Source organism: Marmota monax, unplaced genomic scaffold (genome assembly GCF_021218885.2).
Source record: "Marmota monax isolate L192 unplaced genomic scaffold, Marmota_monax_Labrador192_F-V1.1 WCK01_AAM20220418_F8-fsc00193, whole genome shotgun sequence".
Taxonomy (NCBI): Eukaryota; Metazoa; Chordata; class Mammalia; order Rodentia; family Sciuridae; genus Marmota; species Marmota monax.
In genome coordinates, this window is record NW_026695203.1 from 4226064 (window position 1) to 4246825 (window position 20762).

The window sequence follows — 20762 nt, forward strand, 5'->3', positions numbered from 1 at the left end:
CTGGAATGACTCTCCTCACTGTCATGACCCCTCTGTGCAGTCTTAGTGTAGGGAAGGGCTTCTGTGCCTGCAGAATAAGCTTTGCCTGGCCACACGCGTTAGGCCTTCCATGCAGCGCTGGGCTCAGTTTGTTGAAGCCACTTAGGAATTTTACCCACACTCCAATGTAGGATCCATGGCCTGTTTTCTTCTTTGTGTGTTGTCTCCCTCTAATTTTGACTTAGGACCAACCTAGTCTCGTAGAATGCCTGTCCTTTCAGGTTCTAAAATAATTTAAACAATCAAGGGATTAGTTAGTTTTGAAGGTTTCATGGAGTTCACCTGCAAATAAGAAGAGTATAATGTCTCTTTGTCAGGGAAAGAGGAAGCATGAATCCTTGTCATTGTTTTGTAAAGAGAGAGTTTATGGATATACCATTTACATCTATGTAGTTATCTTATTTAAAGGGCATGAGTCAATTAATTACTTTTTCATTTCTTCTATGGTCATTTGTGAAAGAAATAATAAATAGGAAAATACACACCAGTAAAATTTCAAGAAATGATTGAGTTTTAAAAGTTATTTTCTATATTGTTTTCTTTTTTGTAATTTTTTTTTAGTTATAGATGTACACAATACTTTAATGGTATTTATTTGTATGTGATGCTGAGGATCAAACCCAGTGCCTCACATGTGCTAGGCAAGCACTCTACCACTGAGCCACAACCCCAGCCCCCTTGTAATATTTTTAAAAAGATCTCCATTGATAGTTAAGAAGCTTCTTATTTCTGATGCTTTGATTTTCACTCATTTTTTTCTTGAATAGAAATAGACTTGACAAAGGTTTATCATATTATTGTATTCTCCAGGAACTAAGCTTTGTTATTACTGACAAGACTACTTTTATGGTTTTTTTGTTGTTTTTAAAATTTTTTTTGTAGTTGTAGATGAACAGCATGCCTTTATTTTATTTGTTTATTTTTATGTGGTGCTGAGGATCGAACCCAGTGCCTCACACATGGGAGACAAGTGCTCTGCCACTGAGCCCCAGCCCCGGCCCTACTTTTATGTTGATTTCTGTCATTTCAGTAGGTTTTAGGAGAAGAGAGAAGAATGTATTTGGCACACCATCTGAGGGTGGCAGATGGACTTGGTCAATTCAGGTGAATTCAAGGCAGGTCCCCTGCCCAAGTCCCCACAAGTGTTCTGCTGCAGTTTGACTTTATGACGAAAGGCTACTCTAACTCCAGCTCAAACATGACAGTTGGCCAGAGCTCAAACACGCCCATGAAAGTGCACACGTCTCTGGGGGTTAGCAGCAATTTTCCTGACGTGGGTCCTCTGCTGTCTCTAAGGTGGTGTGTCACTGTTCCTATAAGAGGCATGCACACTGTCTAGAATTACCATCTTGAAACAAAATGCGGAGAAACCAGCTGCAGGGTCATTACAATAGGGCACCCAGAGCAGAAGCCTCTGTGCGCTTGTAGGTCTCAGGGTCTCTCCTCAGTGCACAGCCAGTGGGGACCAGTAAGGATTCCCAGTTCAGGTGGGAGACGGGGTGGGAGAGGAGCAGCGGCACCTCTAGCCCAAACCTATACCAGAACTGTAATCACCTTCCTCGTGACCTTGAGCAAATTACTCCTGGAGGGAGAAAAACAAACTGCCTGCCTACTACCCTGCTCTCGCCCCAGTCAACATGAACACCATGACGAAACAGGAGGGAGTTGCCCTGCACCAAGCCCTTGTGGCTCTTCCATCTGCGCGGACACAACTGGGGGTCCTCTAATTCAGTTCACCTCTCCCCTGCAGTATCCGATCCCACAGCTGGAGGGCTCCATCCTCAAGGCTACTCCCCTTCACAGGCCTGTCACAGTCCAGGCCTCTGACCAGCTATAAATTGGGGTTCCCATGACCCCTCCTTGGGTTATGTGAATTTGTTCAAGAGGCTTGGGGAAGCATTTAAGAGGTTTATTACACAGGGCACAGGTGAAGGCACAGGAGTGAGAAGGCCATGGGGCTTCCTTGGCCTCTCCACACCCCCAAGACCTCCTCCATGCATTCAGTCAAAAGTCCTACCCTCCAGGCCTGCCTGGGTCTTTCCAGTGACCAGCTCCTATCCTGGGGCCACGAGGGGGGTTATGGGTGGGGGGCAGCCAGCAGTCAATCATTAGCAACTGAAAAGGCCCTCATCACTTTGAAGAGTCCAAGGATTTCAAGAGTTGTAAATCAGGAAACTTGAGGCCAGACCAAACTTGTATTTCCCGACTTTACATTAGTAACATGGCTAACGCATCCTTCCTGAGGAGAGCGGGACTCCAAAGACCAATCACAAATGCCGTTCCACCTGGGAAAGGGGGAGGGTGACAGCAGAGATGAAGAGCCATCCAGGAGGACACCTTGTTTGCTGGATGCCTCTGCTGCCCTTCCTCAGGCTGTACCCACAGTTCCTGCTTGTGGGGGATGGACCACGTATCAGGCACTTAGGTGAATGTTGTGTTCATATTATGGAGTGCACACAGAGTCCTAGAAGCCACATATTACTGTTATTTCCAAGTTACACATGAAGAGACTAAACCTTGAAATAACTGCCTAAGGTCCCGGAGCTATTGCGGAGAAGAAATGGGACTCCAACCTGGGTCGACCCGCACTCCTAATTCCTATGGCACCAGTTCCATACGCATTTAAGAGGGGGCAAGTTAGGCCTCAAAGTGGGGGAAGCACAAACACGGGGCCCAAGTGACAAGTAAGAAGGGGTGCTGTGCTTTTTGGGCACACAGGGGGGCCATCAAACCTTCCATTTCAAAGAAAACTTAGCATATGACCTATCAAATAATTCCTTGTTAGCAACTTACTTTTGATATTCACAAATGGCCAAGTGTGACCTGAAATGAAATGAATCTGCTGGCACGACGTGCAGGAACCCCGGGAAGTCACCTGGAGCCAGCCTGTGGAAAGCACCCACAGGGGGCCACAGGCAGCAGCTCGCTAAACGGGTTAAACTAACACGACACGGCCGGAAGTCCCCCAGGTCAGCTCCCTCCTTTTACATCAGGGCTCAGTCAGACTTTCCCTCGAATCATCACAGGGTCACTGCCCGAAGAAAGGTCTGGAGCATGTTCCCCTGCATGAGCGGCCTGAGTGTCCTGTTACTGCCCGTGGCACCTTCTGACTTCACAGCTGGTGGAGACGCCTTGGTACCTCTTGGGGACACCTGGGGAGCTCACTGCCCCCATTTCTCTACTCTGTCACTGCCCTTGGTCAGCCACCATCTGTGTGGCCAGGAGAGCCCTCTAACTTCCACAGCGCCTTGTTTCTTTAAAAGAAACAACACGACCCACCCAAGTACGCAAGGCCTGTGTGCTGGCATGAAGTTAAAGCCCCAGGACACAGGGTGCCCGGTGTGGTAGATACCTACAGAAAGCCAAGTCCTATCAGCATGGCATCTCCAGGACTGCCGCACTGAGCAGCCCACGTCCATCCTCACAGAGCTTGTGATGTAAGGGCAAAGACATACAAACCAACCGCTTTCTCCTTAACAGCATGCTGCAATTGCTGGTGAGGAGGATCCTGAGATACCATGGGAAGTACCATGGGAAGTACCATGGGGCTGGCGGGGCTTTCTTGAAGAAGTGACATAACCCAAGAAAGGGAAGAACAATCCAGGAGAGGGAATAGCCCATGCAAAGTCCAGAGGCCTAGAGGGACCAGACAATTGGCAGTTGGAGGCCATTAAGAAACTTCAGGAGTGTGGGAGGGAAGCAAGAGAAGAGTCTGGGAGCAGGGAGAGAAGAAGCACAAGAAGGAACAAACGGCACGCTAGAACCCTGAACTCCAGCCTGAAATCTGGACTCTCCCTAGGCCTGGAGACAGGAAAGTGACAAGTCTCATACTGTTTTTTAAAAGAACACCTAAATGCAGCTTGGGAAACTAATAAGGAGGCAGGGTTGGAGAGTTCTAGAAAGATGAGGACACTAGGCTGAGAGCAAAGGAGGCAGGTACTTAGAGGATGTGGGTGGGGGAGAGCCAGAGCAACACATTCATGTTCAGAAGCTGGATGGGCCTGGGTGCAGCTCAGGGGCAGAGCACAGGCCTAGCTTGTAGGAGACCCTGGATTCAACCCCCAGTACTGGAAAAACGAAACCCCAAAACAACTGGGTGCAGGTGGTACCACTCACTGAATCAGGCTGGTGAAAGAAGGAGGAAAGGAAGAAAAAAAAGAAGAGGAGGGGAGGGAAGGGGGACTAGATCAGAGAGGTGATGAAACAGTCGACAGCGAGGCCCTGCACAGCTAGACAGAGGTCTGGCTGCACGTCTGCAAGGGCATCCTCTGTTACTTAAGGCATCATGGAAGCAAAATCCACCCAATGAAGACACAGGCAGCAAACATCATGGCAGTCAGAGCCACGGGAGGGAACACAACTGTCCAGGGTGAGGACAGAAACAAGAGGGAAGCAGGCCTAGGACAGAGGCACGGGGAGGCCAGAATCGAATGCCCAAGAAGGAAGGTAACAGAGTGAATGTCAATGACACCACATGGTGTTACTGAAAGAGAAAGGAAAAGCACGAGCCACGGAGGAAATAACAGCCAGACGCAGGGAGGCACGAGGAGCGCGGGCACAGAAGTTAAGGCTGTGCCTGGAGGAGAGAGCTGAGGGCATCTCTGCTGACCCAGAGCTCAGAGGAAGATGCGGGCGGACAGATGCCCCCTGGATTTTGGGAAGGGGAAGCTGCAGCAACGCTGAAGGGTTGGTGGAGTAGCAGCAACGAGCTGAAGAACAATAGGTAGTGAAACACGGAAGAGGGTCTCTGAGGGTGTCTTTTGGGGTCCCTGGGAGTCACCCTGAGTTCTCCCAGCCCTGGAGGGTGCCTGCAGCCCCTTCCTGGACCTTGAAGGATCGCTCTGTGCGTCATGCACCCTGGTTCAGCCTGAGCAGCTGAAACCTGGCTGCCCACCTTCCCAGCAGCCACCTGGGGTAAGACATGTCACCTCTTACCTTCTTAATTTCTTCCTCTCTAAGTTGGGGATAATAAAAGATATTTACCTCTTGGGGTTGACCTGGGGATGCAATAAGCACAGGGCTTGGAACAAGGTCACAGCGTATGGCAGCCACTACTACGATCAGAAAAAAGGGATATGAAAATTTCCCCAGTTGTCCAGTAAACTCCAAATGCTCCATGGAATCAGCAGCTTTCCCTCTTAAAGTTCACAGGTAAAACCAAAAATTGCAGCAATCACCTCTCAGGCCTGGGATTCTGGTCCGTGGGCTGGTGTGGTTAGAGCTGGGTGGTGACAGGGTCAAGAGGCAGATTTCCAATGTGCCTATCAGGAAGTCAGGAAAGTGCTTAGGGGGAGGGTCATGCAGCACTAGAGAGATGACTGGAGGTACTGCCCTGGTTTCTGATGACCTCCCAGTCGGTTCCAGGCACCCAGGAAGCCTGGTGACAACTCTACTTTCAGAGAGCCTCAAGCCTTCCTGTGCATTTTCCTTTCTGTTTAAATCAGTCAGGGCCCCTTTCAGGCAATAAAGCCTCCTCCTGTCAGTCTATCTTAGTCCACTCTGTGCTGCTATGAGAATCCCTGACACTGGTGGCTGGAGAATCCAAACAGCATGGCTTCTGTGTCTGGCAAGGGTCTCCTGGCTGGGTCACAAAATGGTAGAGGGAATCACAAAGTAGCTGGTGTGAGTGGGGACTTATGGCAAGAAAGAAATAAGAGTGGGGAAGGGCCAGGCGCACTGCTTTACAGCCACTGGCTCTGGAGAGAACTGACCCAGACCCGTTAGACCCGCATGATTCCTTCCCAGGGTGGGCCCATGGCCTAATCACCCTTCACTAGCCCACCTCCTAGAGATCCACCGCCTCTCAGTACTGCCACACTGGGGACCTAAGCTTCCAGCCCATACACCTTTGGGAGACAAACTATATCCAAACCACAGCAGAGTCTCACTGGGGCCAACACACCACTGAATGTTAAGCCAGGTCCCAACTCTGGAGATGCTAAAATGTGTACCTAAAATTCTATGAAATAAGTCAACATGTTACATATGGGCCAGCTAGACAGGAAAAAAAATTAACTAGATTTTTTCATAAAATTATAATTACTAAAAGTCAAGAGTCAACCTATCTCTTGCTGGAGACCAGCCTACAAACTCAGAGGGGAATGGAAGGGTAGCCTTCCAATGCTACCTGTCACTTTGATATCCTTACCACCAGGGGTCAGTACCCCCCACACCAGAGTTGGTGAACTTGCAGGCTGACTCAGTTGGGCCTCAGGGAGGAGCACTCTGGAAAGCTGTGACAGGGATCATTCTGTATCCTGCCCCTATGCCTCCCCCAGAAAAGCGGCTCTTCTCCCTGGAACAAGGCAAAGCCGTTTCTCAATCTTTTCTTCATTATGCTCCCTGAGCGCTTCATACATTTCCCCTTCACCTGTCCTACTCCATGAAATTTTAATTCCACACCCACACTGTGTCTGCTCCAGCACTGGAGACCCCTGATGTGTCTAAGGTGTCTTGTTCCCACTAAGAAATACCCTTTGCTTACTCCAGGCCATCATCCTCCCAGGTGGGGATGAATGAGTTAGGAATGAACCATTTTTTTTGTTGTTGTTGTTTGTTCCTTTATATAGATGGCTGCTGTTTGTTCTAGGGACCTATTTTCAAGTTAGAAGAAAGAGATTACAAAGTGCCAGCCCCTTGTTTTGAGGAGAAAACCCATGATAACAATAATAATAAAACAAATCCTCAAGAGACTTTATGGGTTGTCCAAGGAAATAGGATCACTTTACTACACAGCTGGGCCTAAACTCCAAGATTCCTGACTGGAAAATACTACTTTGCCTCCTGCACAAAGTGGCTCCTATTCTTCCTATTTGTGAACATTGTGGACAAGTTGGCCAACCTTGCTATGTAGCAAGTGAGTGTGGAGATGAGGCCTGAGAAGATTCTACTTTGTACAATGCTCTGCAGGATACGAATGGTGAGGATAGAATGAGAGGATGGGGGTAAGTCAGTGGCAGATGATGAGGGAGGTGAAGGCCAGTGGGCAAGAAACCCTTGGCTATGGAGCTATTAAAACCAGGGCAGCCAGCTACCATACACCTGAAAGGACCACAGCTCCTCCGACAGCCAGATGTCAGGAGGGAAGCCAGGAGCAGACACAAGAGTCCAGAGGAGGCTGTGGAATTTGAGAAGAGAGCTGGAGTAGGCCTATGAATCAGGAATCAAATGTCTGGATGATGCTCCACTTCCAAAGCCCACGTGGGCTGTGACCAGTGCTTGCAAAGTGCTTTGTGTTTGGTCCTGGCCAGTACATAAGTTTACTACAGTTAATATTGAGAAGCACAGACAAGATGTGACTGGTATCATAAATTAAAAAACTCAAAAAAGCAGACCCATAATGCGACTGCCATGGACAAGACATTGTCTTCATCACCTTTCAGATACAAAATTATCTAATCCTTCCAACGTCCCACAAGGCCATCAGGGGACCCCAGAAATACTGCTGAGCACCTGCTGCATGCCAGCCCAAACAGCAGGCACTGGGAGGGCAGACGAGAGGGAGGGGTAGATGGTATTTGGGAAGGGGGGCCTCCGAGAGAAGGTATGATCTTGGTTGAGCCTTGAAGCCCTGGTAAGATTGACATGCAGAAAGGGTGACACCCTATGGTCCAGACAGCGAGGGGCGGGGCACATGGAGCAGGGCTCTGGCACACTATGCCTGAGGGCCAAATCTGGCCCTCTGTGGTAAATAAAGTTCTACTTGGAACACAGCCCTATGCACTGTGTTCAGCCTTGGCCTGCTTTCTGCCTTCTAGCTGCAAGGGCAAGCTAAGAAGTTATGACAGAGATGGAGACCACATCACCCACAAGGCTCAAATATTCACTCTCAGGCCCTTTTCGGAACCACAGAAAACTGGACCTAGAGCCTTGGCCCTCAAAGAGAAATCTGTAACCAGTCCCAGCGGTATCATCTGGGACTTGGCAGAAATGCAGAGTCTCGGGTCCCATCCAGACCTGGAGAACTGGGATTTATTTTTTTAAAAAGAAAATCTCTTGACGATTCTTCATAGAAAAGAAACTGAGAAAGTCCGTGCTTGACCCATGTACAGATGCAAAGTGGTGAAGATTTACTGAATAGAAGAGAGAGCATCAAAACCATACTCTACAAATGTCCCTCCTTCTCATAACAGTGTGATGGTCAGAGAGCTGACAGGGGATGGGGGTGGCTCATGTCAGAACCCAGGCAAAAGATAGCTTAAACTATGTGGGCAGCCCCACTATGCTCCAGCCTTTTCTTTCTTTCCAACTTCACTAGTGCCTCCAAAAGTGCTTCTAATAACTAGAATATGAGTTATAACATTTTAGGAAGTGGAAAAATACTTGGTAACAAGACTATTAGTAGTCATGTGCTTCCATGTATAACAAATGTATCGGAGTCAAAGTCATGCCTACAGAAGTCAATGCATAAATTAAGATATTAACCAGATAACAAGGAAGTGCACAGATGAACCAAGGAGCTATTCAACAGCTACCTACTGTGCAGGCTGCTAACACATCCTTTGTCTTAAGCTGCGGATACAGCTCAGTGGTAGAGCGAATGCCTAGTATACACGAGGCCCTGGGTTCCATCCCCAGCACTATTCAACAACAAAAAAGAGGTAATGTCTTACTGTTAGAACTTCTCTTTCCCTCAAATGTGTGACTGTGCTTGATATTCAGTTTTTTGAAATATGGATGAATAAGCAAATTTGAAGTTTCAAAGAAACAAAGCAGCGTTCTGAAGTACCACGCCAACACCATTCTCTCCTCCAGCTCGGCCGACAGCTTCCAAGTAATTGTTTAATATTCTGCCTCCTTAAAAATCTAGAAAAGTTTGACAGAGTTATTTGTGGGATTCAGCATGCTTTAAAGTAATGACGACAATTTAGATAAAAATAGATGGGTGAAAAGGGGACATTCCCCTTCTTAGATGCTTAGATTTAATACTTTACATTAATTATACTAGCAGAAACAATGCAAAGAAGACTGTATATCTGCTTTGAGACAGGAAACATAATTCAATGAATAAATCTCAAGGAATTTGAGATCTCCCCCCCCACACACACCAAATCCGTCTTGAGAAGATTCATTAATAAAAGCCTTAAAAAGTCTTAGGATGTTGGTACAGTGGTTAATGTCGCTTAATCAATAATAGTAAATAATATCTACAAAGTGCTTACTATGAGTTTACACTGTACTAAATACCATGATACAGATGGTCTCATTTAGTCCTCAAAACACCCTGACAAGAGCCCCATTTTATAAATGAGGAAACTAAGGCATAGAGATGTTAGGTAACTTGTCCAAGGTCACGTAGTCAAATAAGAGGGGGAGGTGAGACTCTAAGTAGGGCCTGGGTTCTTAAACATATTAAGATTCCTCTCTAACAGAGACTGCTCTCCAGGATCCTCCTGCCTCCATGTTAATCTGCAAACATTTTAAATGCAATAGACTCTCATTGTTACTAATATCAGAGACAAAGAAAATCTCTAAGATTTTGACAGTCTTAATGGAAGAGCACACCATATCACCCTGTGGACACTGGCCAAAATGTGCCCTGCAATACAATAACAGGGAAGAAAAGTGAGATGCAATCGCACTGACACTAGCTTATCTTTCAGTAGAATGAAATACAAATTAAGTCCAGTAAAATTCCGAGACATTTTATTTGTTAATAAACATGGAGGAGGACTTTCAATGAAAATTACTATGGACGCACTATCTTCTGGCCAACATGTTTGTGAGATGCTGCAGTGAATCCACAACAGGCACCGGCCTAATGCTACCGGGTTAGTACTCCCGAGTTGGCCGTGCATGCTTATTTAAGTAATTGCCTGACTAAATGAACAGGGGTATTAAAGTAAAGTTGGCACAAGGGACAGCATCCACATGGCACATTCTTTGTTTCCGGGGCTTTATGCTACCAATGCTCCTGGAAAAAAGAGAAGTCACTAAATAAATAACAAATACACGAGGTAGCGTGAAGGCCTTTAAAAATCTTGGAATTGACAAGCATCTTATGTAAAGTTCCTTTTCAACTTTGGGCTCATCGGATCCCATTTTAAATATTAATTTTGCCAATGAACAAGTTCATCCCGTCAAACGTGAACAGTCTCAAAATAAGATCCAGGTTATTTACCTGTAAGAAGAGACAAGAAGAAAATAGGGCAGGAAGAAGAAAAGCCGGGTGAGGGGAGCGGCGACAGAATGACAGGGAGAGCGAGGGTCGCCCGAGCTCGAGCCCGCGGCGCCCGGGTCCTCCCATTCAACTTTCCAGTCGAGCAGAAGCCGGACACGCCCTGCGGGGAGGAGGGCGCCGGCGGGTCCCGGGCCGGCCCACGCCCCACGCCGGGGCCCCGCGCCGGGGACGTGCAGGCGACCGGGCTGCATGACACCTTGCTCGCGCCCGGCCGCGCGGAGGACAAAAGGGCCGCCCCAGGGCGCCGGCGGCCGCTCCCGCGGAGCCGGGCTGAGACCCCCGCGGCGCGGGCCGCCCGGCCGCCCACGACCCGCCGCTCCGGGGCCGCGGCGGGCGCGGGGCCGAGGCCCGGGGCCGCGGGGCGGCGGCGGGCGCGCACTCACCTTCTTCCTCGAACTCCAGCTTCTCCAGCATGCCGGCTTCCTCGGGTCCCGGGGCCGCCGCCAGCGCCGCCTGAGGGGGAGGAGGAGGACAGCGATCAGCATGGGCCGCGGCGCTCGTCCTCGGCCGGCGGGCTCGCGGCCGGCCGAGCGCTCGGGCCTCGCTCCGCCGCGCCGGGGGCGGGGCCTGCGGGCCGGGGCGGGGCGGGCGCGGGCCCCCGCCCGAGGCGCAGGTGGGCCGCCCCGCGCGGCGCCGCTCCCCCCCCGCCGTTGGTACGGCCCGCGGGAGGACGCGTGGGAAGGGGAGCCGCGCCGCGCCGCGCTGAGCGGGCGCGCCCTGCGCACTCCGCGGGAGGGGCCGCGCCGCCCCGCGCCGCCCCGCGCGCCCCCGCCCCCGTCCCCGTCCCCGCGGCCCGCGCGGGGCAGGTGAAACCTGCGCAGGTGTGGACCAGCCGGCCCGGGGCGGGGCGACGGCGGGACCCGCGGGCCTGGCGGCAGGACCGCGGGAAGGGATGGGGCCGCTCGCCGCGGCGCCGTTTCTGGCTTTCCTTTTCGTCTTTGAAATTCTGGATGTAACTGCCTGTCCCCGGCCCCCTTAAAAGGAAACTGTTCCCTGGTTACACAGATTGTAGATGCACTTTGCTGCGGTCGGGTTTTTTTTTTTTTTTTTTTTTGCCCCCTGGACCAGGAACTCTTAATTTGCTTCCTCCCTTCACACCCATTCTCTTCTGTCTGGGGGAGCTGCTGCCAGAAGTTCACACAATCTAAATCTGGCCCTGGCCACTTCTGGGTCTGGGTATCTGAGCCTCTCCTATCGCCAGCTCAGGTTGGCAGGTGGCGGGGCTAGCAGCTGCCTGCCGCCTGGAGGAGCAGCACAGGCCGGGGAGGGGCCTGAGCTTCTGCCTAACAGCCCGCGTCTGTCTGCTCCGTGGACCGGGGTCTTAACCCGCTGCAGAACGCCAGGGCCCTGCTAAGGATGTCGGCCCGTCTGCACTTGATTAGGACCGCAAATAACCCTAACCTCTGGAAAAGAACTTGTCCTGTCATTCTTGCAAGCCTAGCCCGAAGCAGGAAGTACTGACACCTCTTTGCCCTTTCTTGTTTTGTTACCTCAGTTGGGCCAATCCTTAACCTTAAACTTCCCCTTTAAAACAACGTTTTTAAAGGAGGGGCGGGGGAGATAGAACTGATTTTGTAAGACGATGTGTGGTAAGAATGTACAGTTTATGTCGTGTTTCACCGAAAGACTGAATGCTTTCCAGAGCAAGGCAAGGATGTCTGCTGGCACGAATCTTATTCAACCTAGTGCCGAAAGCTCTACACTGCAATAACACAAGAAAAGGAAATAAAAGGCATACAGATTGGAAAGAAAGAAAGAAAACCATGCAAATAACATTGTCATCTACATAGAAAATCCCAAGAAATCTTAAAAACAAACACACAACAACAAAAACCCAGAACTAGTGAGTTCAGCAAGGTCATAGGATACTACTAGGTCAAAGGCATGAAAATAATTTACATTTCTGTATACTAACTGAACTTGTGGAGGCTGATACAAAAATACTATTTGCAATCTCTGCAAAGAAAATTAATAATTAGATGTGGATTTAAGGAACTCCATGTATAAGGTCTGCATACTTAAAAGTATAAAGTGGACATGAAATGCAAGGTCTAATCAGTGGAGAGTCATCCCAATACCATGAATTGGAGTACTGGAAGACCTACCATAAATATGCCAGTTATCTTTTGGTTTAATTCAATTCCTTTCAAAATCCCAAGAAGGTTTTTTGATAGACACAGACAAGCTTATTCTAAAATTTATGTGGAAGGGCACAAGTTCTAGAATACCTAAAAGAACCTTGAAAAATTAGAACAAAGTGGGAGGAGTCACTCTATCCAATATGAAAGCTTACTGTACAGCTGTAATAATCCAGACTGTGTGACGCTGGCAAAGGGATAGATACAATATCAACGGAGACCACGGGGAGGGACCTGGGCAAATGTTCCAAGGCAACTTTTAGTGAAGGTGCAAAAGTAATGGTGTGGGGGCAACTAGACATCAAAAGACAAAAGAGTAAACCTCAGCGTAGGCCTCATACCTTTACAAAATTAGCTCCAACTGGCTCATGGACTTAAGTTATAAAACTGTGAAACTTTTAGGAAGAAGATATAGAAAATTGTTGGGGCCTAAAATAGGGCAAAGCATTAGACTTTGACTTGACACCAAAACACACTTTCCATAAAAGGGGAAAAAAACCTAATAAATCCAATCTCACTAAAATCAAGAACTTCAGCTCTCGATTAAAAACAAAAACAAGACAATCTAGTTAGGACATGGGCAAAAGACAAAGAGAGGGGCTGGGATTGTGGCTCAGTGGTAGAGCGCTCCCCTAGCATGGGTGGGACCCGGGTTCGATCCTCAGCACCACATAAAAATAAAGGCATTGTGTTGTGTCCAACTACACCTAGAAAATAAATATATATTTTAAAAAGACATAAAGAGACATTTACCAAAAAAGATATACAGGTGGTAAATAAGCACATAAGATGTTCAGTACCATTAGCTGTCAGAGAAATGTAGATTAAAACCACCATGAGATATCACTATACACCCGTTACAGTGGCTAAAACAAAAATGGTAATGGTCCTGAATGCTGGTAAGGATGCAGAGAAACAGAATCCCTATTGCTAGTGGAATAAAAAACAGAACTGACACTCTGGAAACAGTTTCTTATTAAAACAACAACAACAACAACAAAAACCAGTTTCTTATAAAACCAAACATGCAACTACCAAATGACACATGGCATTTATCCCAGGAAATAAAAACTTATGTTTACACAAAAAGCTATACATGACTGGTTCATAGCAGCTTCGTTTGTAATAGCCCCAGCTGGACATAACAGATGCCATTCAAGGGGAAGTGGTTAAAAATGGACTTGCATCTATGCCATGGAATATTACTCAGCAATTAAAAGAATGAACTATTGATACATACAGAAACTTGGATAGAGCTCCATGGAATTATGCTGAGTCAAAAAAGCCAATCTCAAAGGGCACACACCACAGATTCCACTTACATTATACTGTTTGTGTTTGTTTGTTGTTGTTTTGTTTTCATTTGTTGTTTATCTTTGCAGAAATGGGAAATGATCCCAAGGCCTTGTGCAAGCAAGGCAAGTGCTCTACCACTGAGTCAAGTCTCCCACTTTACACTCTGAAATGACAAAATTATAGAAATGGAGCCCTGATCAGTGGATGCCAAGGGTCAGGGGTCTGGGGTGGACAGAGATGCCTGTGGCTACACAGTGGCAACATGAGGGACCCTTGTGGTGATGAGCTTGTTCTGCAGCCTGACTGTATCAATGTCGATGTGCTATTTGTCACATCATACTATATTTTCCCCCATGAGCCAATTTAACTACATGGAAAAAATGAAAATTTGGATTTTAAAAGCACCTATTTATCGGAAAAACAACTCACACTTGAAGTATACAGTTCAGTACTTTTCAGTATATTTTGAGTTGAACTAAGTTTACAGAATTTTTATTGTCCCAAAGAGAAAACTGGCACCCAGTATCAGCCACTTCTCATTACCAGCTCCATCCCTACTCCCCTCTGCAGGCAAGTGCTAATCTACTTTCTGTCTCTTTAATTTCCCCATTATGGACATTTCATACATGTAGAATCATATAATACAAAAATGTTTCAGGGTTCATCCACGTTGTAATGTGTATCAGCTCTTCCTTTGATTTCTGAATGACCTTTCACCGTGTGAACAGGCCACATTTTGTTTATCCATTCATCAGTTAATGAGTGGTCAGGTGGTTTCCACTTTTTAGCTATCATGAATAATGCTACTATGAACATCCCTGTACTAAGTGTTTGTGTGGATGTGATTTCATCACTCTTGGTACAGCCCCAGGAGTGGAATTGTTGGGTCTTATTGCATTGGTAACTCTCTGTTTCACATTTTAAGTAACTTCCAAACTGTTTTCTGAGGTGGCAGCACCATTTTACATTTTTGCCAGCCACATATGAGGAGTCCTGTTTTTCCTGTACTGAATTGTTTTACAAGGTGTTACCATTGGGGGGAACTCAGTAAAGACACACAGGATCCCTCTGTATTATATTTCACAGTTGTGTGCAAGTATACAATTATCTCAATTATACTCTTTATCATAGAATAAAAAGATTTTTAAAAGTTTATGTGGTCAATCATCCTAATTTAAAAGTTTACATTTTTGTTCCTTGCAGTAATTTTAGTACAATTTTTTTTTTTAAGTCCCCAGCTGGAGTTGACCAATTAGGAGCACTCTGGACTTCACCTGTCATCCTGATGAGCTGTTTTTAGAGAGGCAGAAATGGGCGGTAAATAGGAGGGTGTGCTCCCTTCAAAAGTGGTCCTCAGCTAAGAAGACCTACGCTAGAAGCTGAAGAATAGAGATTGGGTGTTTTATGCTGCTTTGCTTGACAATGGGTATGCGAGCTGCCTGATACAAATGTTTCCAGGTCAGATGCTGGTGGCGCTGAATTTATTTCCACAGGTCTTCACTTAGCAAGGCATCTTACATTTTCCTCTTTGGACAGGAAGTCACAGAACACTAGGGAAAGACGGATGGAACAGTTTTCTATGACATACTCTGTTGACTTCAGGAACTTGAGGGCTTTCGAGGCTTTTTAGGCATGTACATAAATGTTCTCAGGGTCCCGAGAGCGGGAGTTGTTGGCACAAATGATTTAAAGTTGGTGGTCGTCGGTTGCCCTTTTATGGTGATGTTTTCTTAAAGTCCTAACCGGCTTGTGCCAGACTTAATTTTAGCTATTCCTGGCAGGCGGGGAAAACCAGAGGATGGGAAGGGCTGGGCAGTGCCCGCAGGCGGAGAGGGGTTTGTGTTCATGATGGCAGCTCATCTCTCAATCCTTGGAGCCACACACAGTTGATACAGCAACACCTGACAAAAGCCTCCCTCCCCCAGATCTGGGCCAGTTTCCCCAGTGACAAGTGGATGGCCCTACCACACAGAGACGCACAGGGTCACCCTAGCTGGGCCTGGAGCAGGGTCACCTTAGGGGAGGGAACTTTCCACCTGTGTGCCACTGGCCTCTGCAGCCAGTCCTGGGTTCCATCTGTGGAAGTGAAATGCTCTGAGTCGGACTTCACAGAAAGCATGTCTGCAGAAGATAGAGCCTTTAAAATACGGCATTTTAGTTGGTGAAAAACACTAAATTATTAAGGGTTGTCTTACATAATTGTGCCTGGGTACAGCAAAATACAGTGTTTTGAATGATGAGTGGAAGTGAAAACTTCAGCCTGAAAGCTTAATCATTAAACGCCTGCCCAAAAAGCACTCCTTAATGCACCGAGGTCGGATGTGAGTCTGCTCTGCCTTAAAAAAAAAAAAAAAAAAAAAGAAAAATCTGAGATAGCTACTGTAAGAAAGAAATAAATCATCCTTAGGACTGGATAGTAGCTCCTGAATAATTTAGTGCCCAGAACCGAAGCCTGCCACCTCTCTTGAGTGCCACTGTGCACTGATTGCCAGGGCGTCCTCCCTGGGGTCAAGTATGACAGGAAGCCCTGGTGCCTGGATGGAGCTTCAGGAGCATTCTGGGCTCACTCCCATGGTGTTCTTGGGACAGCTGGGGGGCACTGCCATGCTGCAGCTCCCGTCTCAGTGCCACTCCAGCCGTCTAACACCCCCCCCCCCCCCGTGTCGTCTCATTTTGTCATCCTAGTCCATTCTTAGTCTCCACCCACTACAGCTCCTACCTAGCTGGGCTTCCAGCCCTCGGTGGCCTTCGTCCCTCCAGCTCCCCCTTCCCGGTCCATCGTAAAAATGTAGACGTGCTCTCACTAACTCCCTCATCTAGACTCATTCAGCAACTCTCAGGAACGTTGAGGGGCTTTGGGGAACTGCTCAGCTCCCGGCAGAGGTCTGGTCACTTTATTTCAGCACCTTTGCTTGCTGATTGCCGCTGTGGACCTTACACTTGATAACTGCGTCCTTGCAGCTGGTAGGTTTGGGATCTAACTGCCCCTCCTCCATCCCTTGGCTGGGTCCCACCCATTCCTTTTAGGATTTAGGTCGGTCTTCACCAGGAAGCCTTTTCTGTTTTATCTCCCTCCCCTTCCCTCTCCTCCGCTTCCCTCCTTGACCTCCTGTCACAACTTGTCTGGCCAATTGCTTCTCTTAACCCACACACTTCTATACGGCACTAAACACTCTAGGTTGAGATTTATTACTTTTCTGTTTCCTCTAAATCCTATAAGCTCCTTGAAGAAGGAGAATGATTCTTCCATCTTCTTTGAATGGCTTGAGTCTGACACACAGTAGGCCTTCACATGCATTTGAGTGAAGTGTTCATCATTAGCAAATGGATCAGAGCTTGGCGGGTAAACAGCTGATTTTTAATGCCATAATGGTTTTAGCAGTTATTTTATCCAATTTACCCAAGCTTCCCTTGGACCCCTTTCCCATTTAGAAATGATTGGAGTCACTTTCCCTTGAGTGTCGGAATTGACATTTTGAAAGAAAAAAGTGACTGTGCTGAGAAATAATGGCAGCAAACATTTTTCTTTTACAGACTGTGTGGGAGGACTGGGGTCCTGACACCCTTCACATCCTGGTTGGCTGTTGGCTGAGACCTGAACCTGCTCCTGCCCCCACCAAACAACTTTAGATTTTGTTAAGTGAAAGCAATCGGTTTTAAAAAGTGATGCGGGCTGGGAACGTGGCTCAGTGGCAGAGCACCTGCCCGGCACACACAGGCCCTGGGTTTGATTCCCAGCACCACAAAAAAAGGAAGAAAAAAAAAAGTGATACAGAAATTTTGATAAAAAGTGAAGGCCTGACATATTCAACAGCACAACTATTCATTCTTCTGATTGAGTTTAACCAACATGTTTGGGGAAAATGTTCCATTCATTTCAGTACTTTCCCAAATAACAACCTCAGATGCAATAAAGTAGTTCTTCTCTAACACTTACTTATGATTTCCTTTAAAGAGCATTTATCTTAGAGAATATTTTCAGGGAGAGGGACAAACAATTTCTATAGTTCTAGTCAGCTGAAAACCTGATTCAAAGGAATGTTATTAAAAAAAAATAAGATGGGGCTGGGACACAGCTCAGCTGGTGAGTGCTTGCGTCACATGCACAAGGCTCTGGTTCAATCCCCAGCACCCCCCCTCCAAAAAAAAAAAAAAAAGCCTGAAGAAAACTGATTAACCTGAAAAGTCCTTTTTTACATAGATACTTTCTGTTAGATTATCTGCTAACTTCCAGAAAGGTAGACACAGTTAAGCTTTTGAAGACAGCCATTGTGGAAATACTTATTGAATATCTGCTATGTACCAGGCACCAGGGTGGTTGGTTAATAAAATGTCTGTTGAGAGAACACGCTCTGGCATGACCAGAAACTGGTATAGAAGACTTGGCACCGGAACGCACACACCCCTGGGTTCAGCAAGATCAGCTTGCTGCTCTTCAAATCCCAGTCCTGAGAAACTCTCTACTCAGGGTCTGAAATGGGTATGTCCCTCATCTTTCACCAGCAAATCCCAATTTGATTTTGTGTTTTGTTGATCAAAATTTTAACTTTGTGTTGGACTTGACTTTCTGGGAGCTAAACACTTACATTCTTTGGGGCTGACAACTCTTACTATGGTCTCATACTACTTCGCAAATAAAAAAGTTAAGTATAGCTTATCAAGTTCAATTAACCTTTGACTCTTAATGCATCCAAGTCGAAAGCTTTGAAATGTGTCGTGTTTATATTATAAAGCAATGCACAGAGCAATTTAATTTTACAAGAATCTCTCTCTCCACTATTCTCTCCCCCTACAACTGGCTCATTCATTAACCTTTCCCAGGACAGACCACTGATAATAGTCTGTTTTTAATTACTTCATTTAGGGAAACTCTGACCTTAAACTGGTGAAAAGTTACAAAAAGTTGACTACTGCAACTTCTGCTTTGTTCTGTCCCACAGACAGTGGATATTCAAGCTGAAAGGAGAGGGATCTAATGATGCCTCCACTGTGCTGTGTGGCTCCAGGACCTCTCTGATCTTTACTTAGAATCCACAGTGTTACCTAGCTACTTAGAGTGGGGCAGGGGACACAGAGCTAGCTAATGCAGACATAGCACCTGCATCCCTCAAAAAAGCACATTTAAAAATTAAAAAAAAATATATGTTTTCTTTAGTTATAGATGGACACAATACCTTTGTTTTAATTATTTATTTTATGTGGTACAGAAAATCGAACCCAGTGCCTCATACGTGCTAGGCAAGCACTCTACCACTGAGCCACAACCCCCAGTCCTAAAAATGTACAATTTTTAAGAACAGCTTTTAGTTGTTAGTCTCTTTTTCATCGTGGTATAATTTACCTGTGGTCAACACGTTCATTTCATGGAAGTATTAACATGAAATCATCACTAAAATCAAGACATGAAACACCTGGAGCACCCCCAAAATTTCCTTGAGCCTGTTTCTGATTCCTCCTTTATTTTTCTCAAGGTCCCAGGAAATTGTGATCTACATTTAGTCAATATGTCAATATATGCCGCAGTCTGGCTGGGCACAAATCACAAGCCACTCAAGCAGGAACAAACCTTATTTTTGAACTCATGCAAAGGCCACCCACGGGGCCCTCTCAGGAACACCACACACTGACCGGAACTCCCTCCCCCAGAACTTCACCAACCAATGGGAACTCTCCAGGAATCCCCACGACAGCTCAACCGGAACTCAACGTGGGGGGGGGGCTCCGGGAGAACTCAAAAGTAGCGGGCTCCTGAGGCAGCAGGAGCCGCCCTATTGCCGGACGGCAGGGGTCTAATATACAACTGAATACACAGCCTGTTTCAATCCAGCATCATCCACTCACAGCAATTATACACAGCTTAACTTAATTACCATCATCTTAATGGCTCTGGCGGCACCTCTCAACCATTCCTTCTGGCAAAATGCCAGGGGCCATTCCGACTGGGCTGTGGCTCTCAACAACTATAAATATTTTCTAGCATTTTATGTACATGGAACCGTACAGTAGATGATCTTTTGCACCTGGATCATTTCCTTAGCATAATGGCTTTGAGATTCATTCACATGGTTGAGTGTGTCACGCGTTCGCTCACTGTTATTGCTAAGCGGCATTCCAGTGTACAGATGGCCATGCTTTGTGCATTTGCCTGTGGATGGATGTTTGTTTGACCCTCATGAATAAAGCTGTGAACATTCACAGTCATGCTTTGCATGGACACACTTGCATTTCTCTTTGGTAATTATCAAGGAATAGATGACCTGGTCATTTGGTCAGTGTGTGTTCACCACAAGAAATGGCCAGTTTTGCAGGCTGGCTGTACCAGTTCACATTTCCACCTGCAACACAGGAGAGTTCCAGTTGCTTCATATCTTCATCAACTCTTGGTATGGTCTTTTAAACATTTTCGTTGTTATTTTAGTCATTACAGTAGATGTGTAGTGCTTTCTCATTGTAGTTTTGATTTGCATTTCCTTAAACACTAATGATATATATTTTTATTATTATTTTAATTGTATGTATTTATCATTTATCATTATCATATGTATAATGATCAAATCAGGGTAGTTAACATTTCCAACTCCTTAAACATTAAAAATTTTAATTAATATATGGAAATTGAATTTATATTTTGGGGAATGAATGGATAAAGAAAATGTGATATATAACAACACACTATTATTCAGCTGTAAAAAAGAATGAGATCCTATCATTTGCAGCAAAACAGATGGAACTGGTGGACATTACATTAAGTGAAATAACTCAGACTCACAAAGACAAATTCCACAAGTTCTCTCTCATAGGTGGAGGTTAAAAAAGTCAATGGGAATGTGTAAGAGTAATTTCCAGAGGCTGGGAGGGGTGGTGGGGAGAGGGGATGGCAGGAGGTTGGATAACGGGTACCAAAATTTGCTAGACAGAAGTACAGCACAGTGGGGTGATTATATTCATAAAGTATTATATTATTTGAGTAGAAGATAAGTGCTTGAAGCCTCCAAACACAAAGTAATGATAAGGAGATGGAGATGTTAATTACCCTGATTTGGCCAGTACATATTATGTACATGTACTGAAATATCACTGTACCCTTATGATACCTTCTTATGAGCATA

At 46.4% G+C, this 20762-nt stretch overlaps 1 protein-coding gene across 4 annotated transcripts in view; it reads right to left on the minus strand.

Moving 5' to 3' along the window:
- Nucleotides 1–20762, minus strand: part of Prkag2 (protein kinase AMP-activated non-catalytic subunit gamma 2) — a 263165-nt gene that overhangs the window by 44171 nt on the left and 198232 nt on the right. For all 4 annotated transcript variants that reach the window (XM_046429777.2, XM_046429776.2, XM_058574340.1 and 1 more), the window contains one exon: nucleotides 10603–10672. In XM_046429777.2, coding sequence (XP_046285733.1) covers nucleotides 10603–10672 — 70 coding nt within the window. The remainder of the gene's footprint in view (nucleotides 1–10602; nucleotides 10673–20762) is intronic.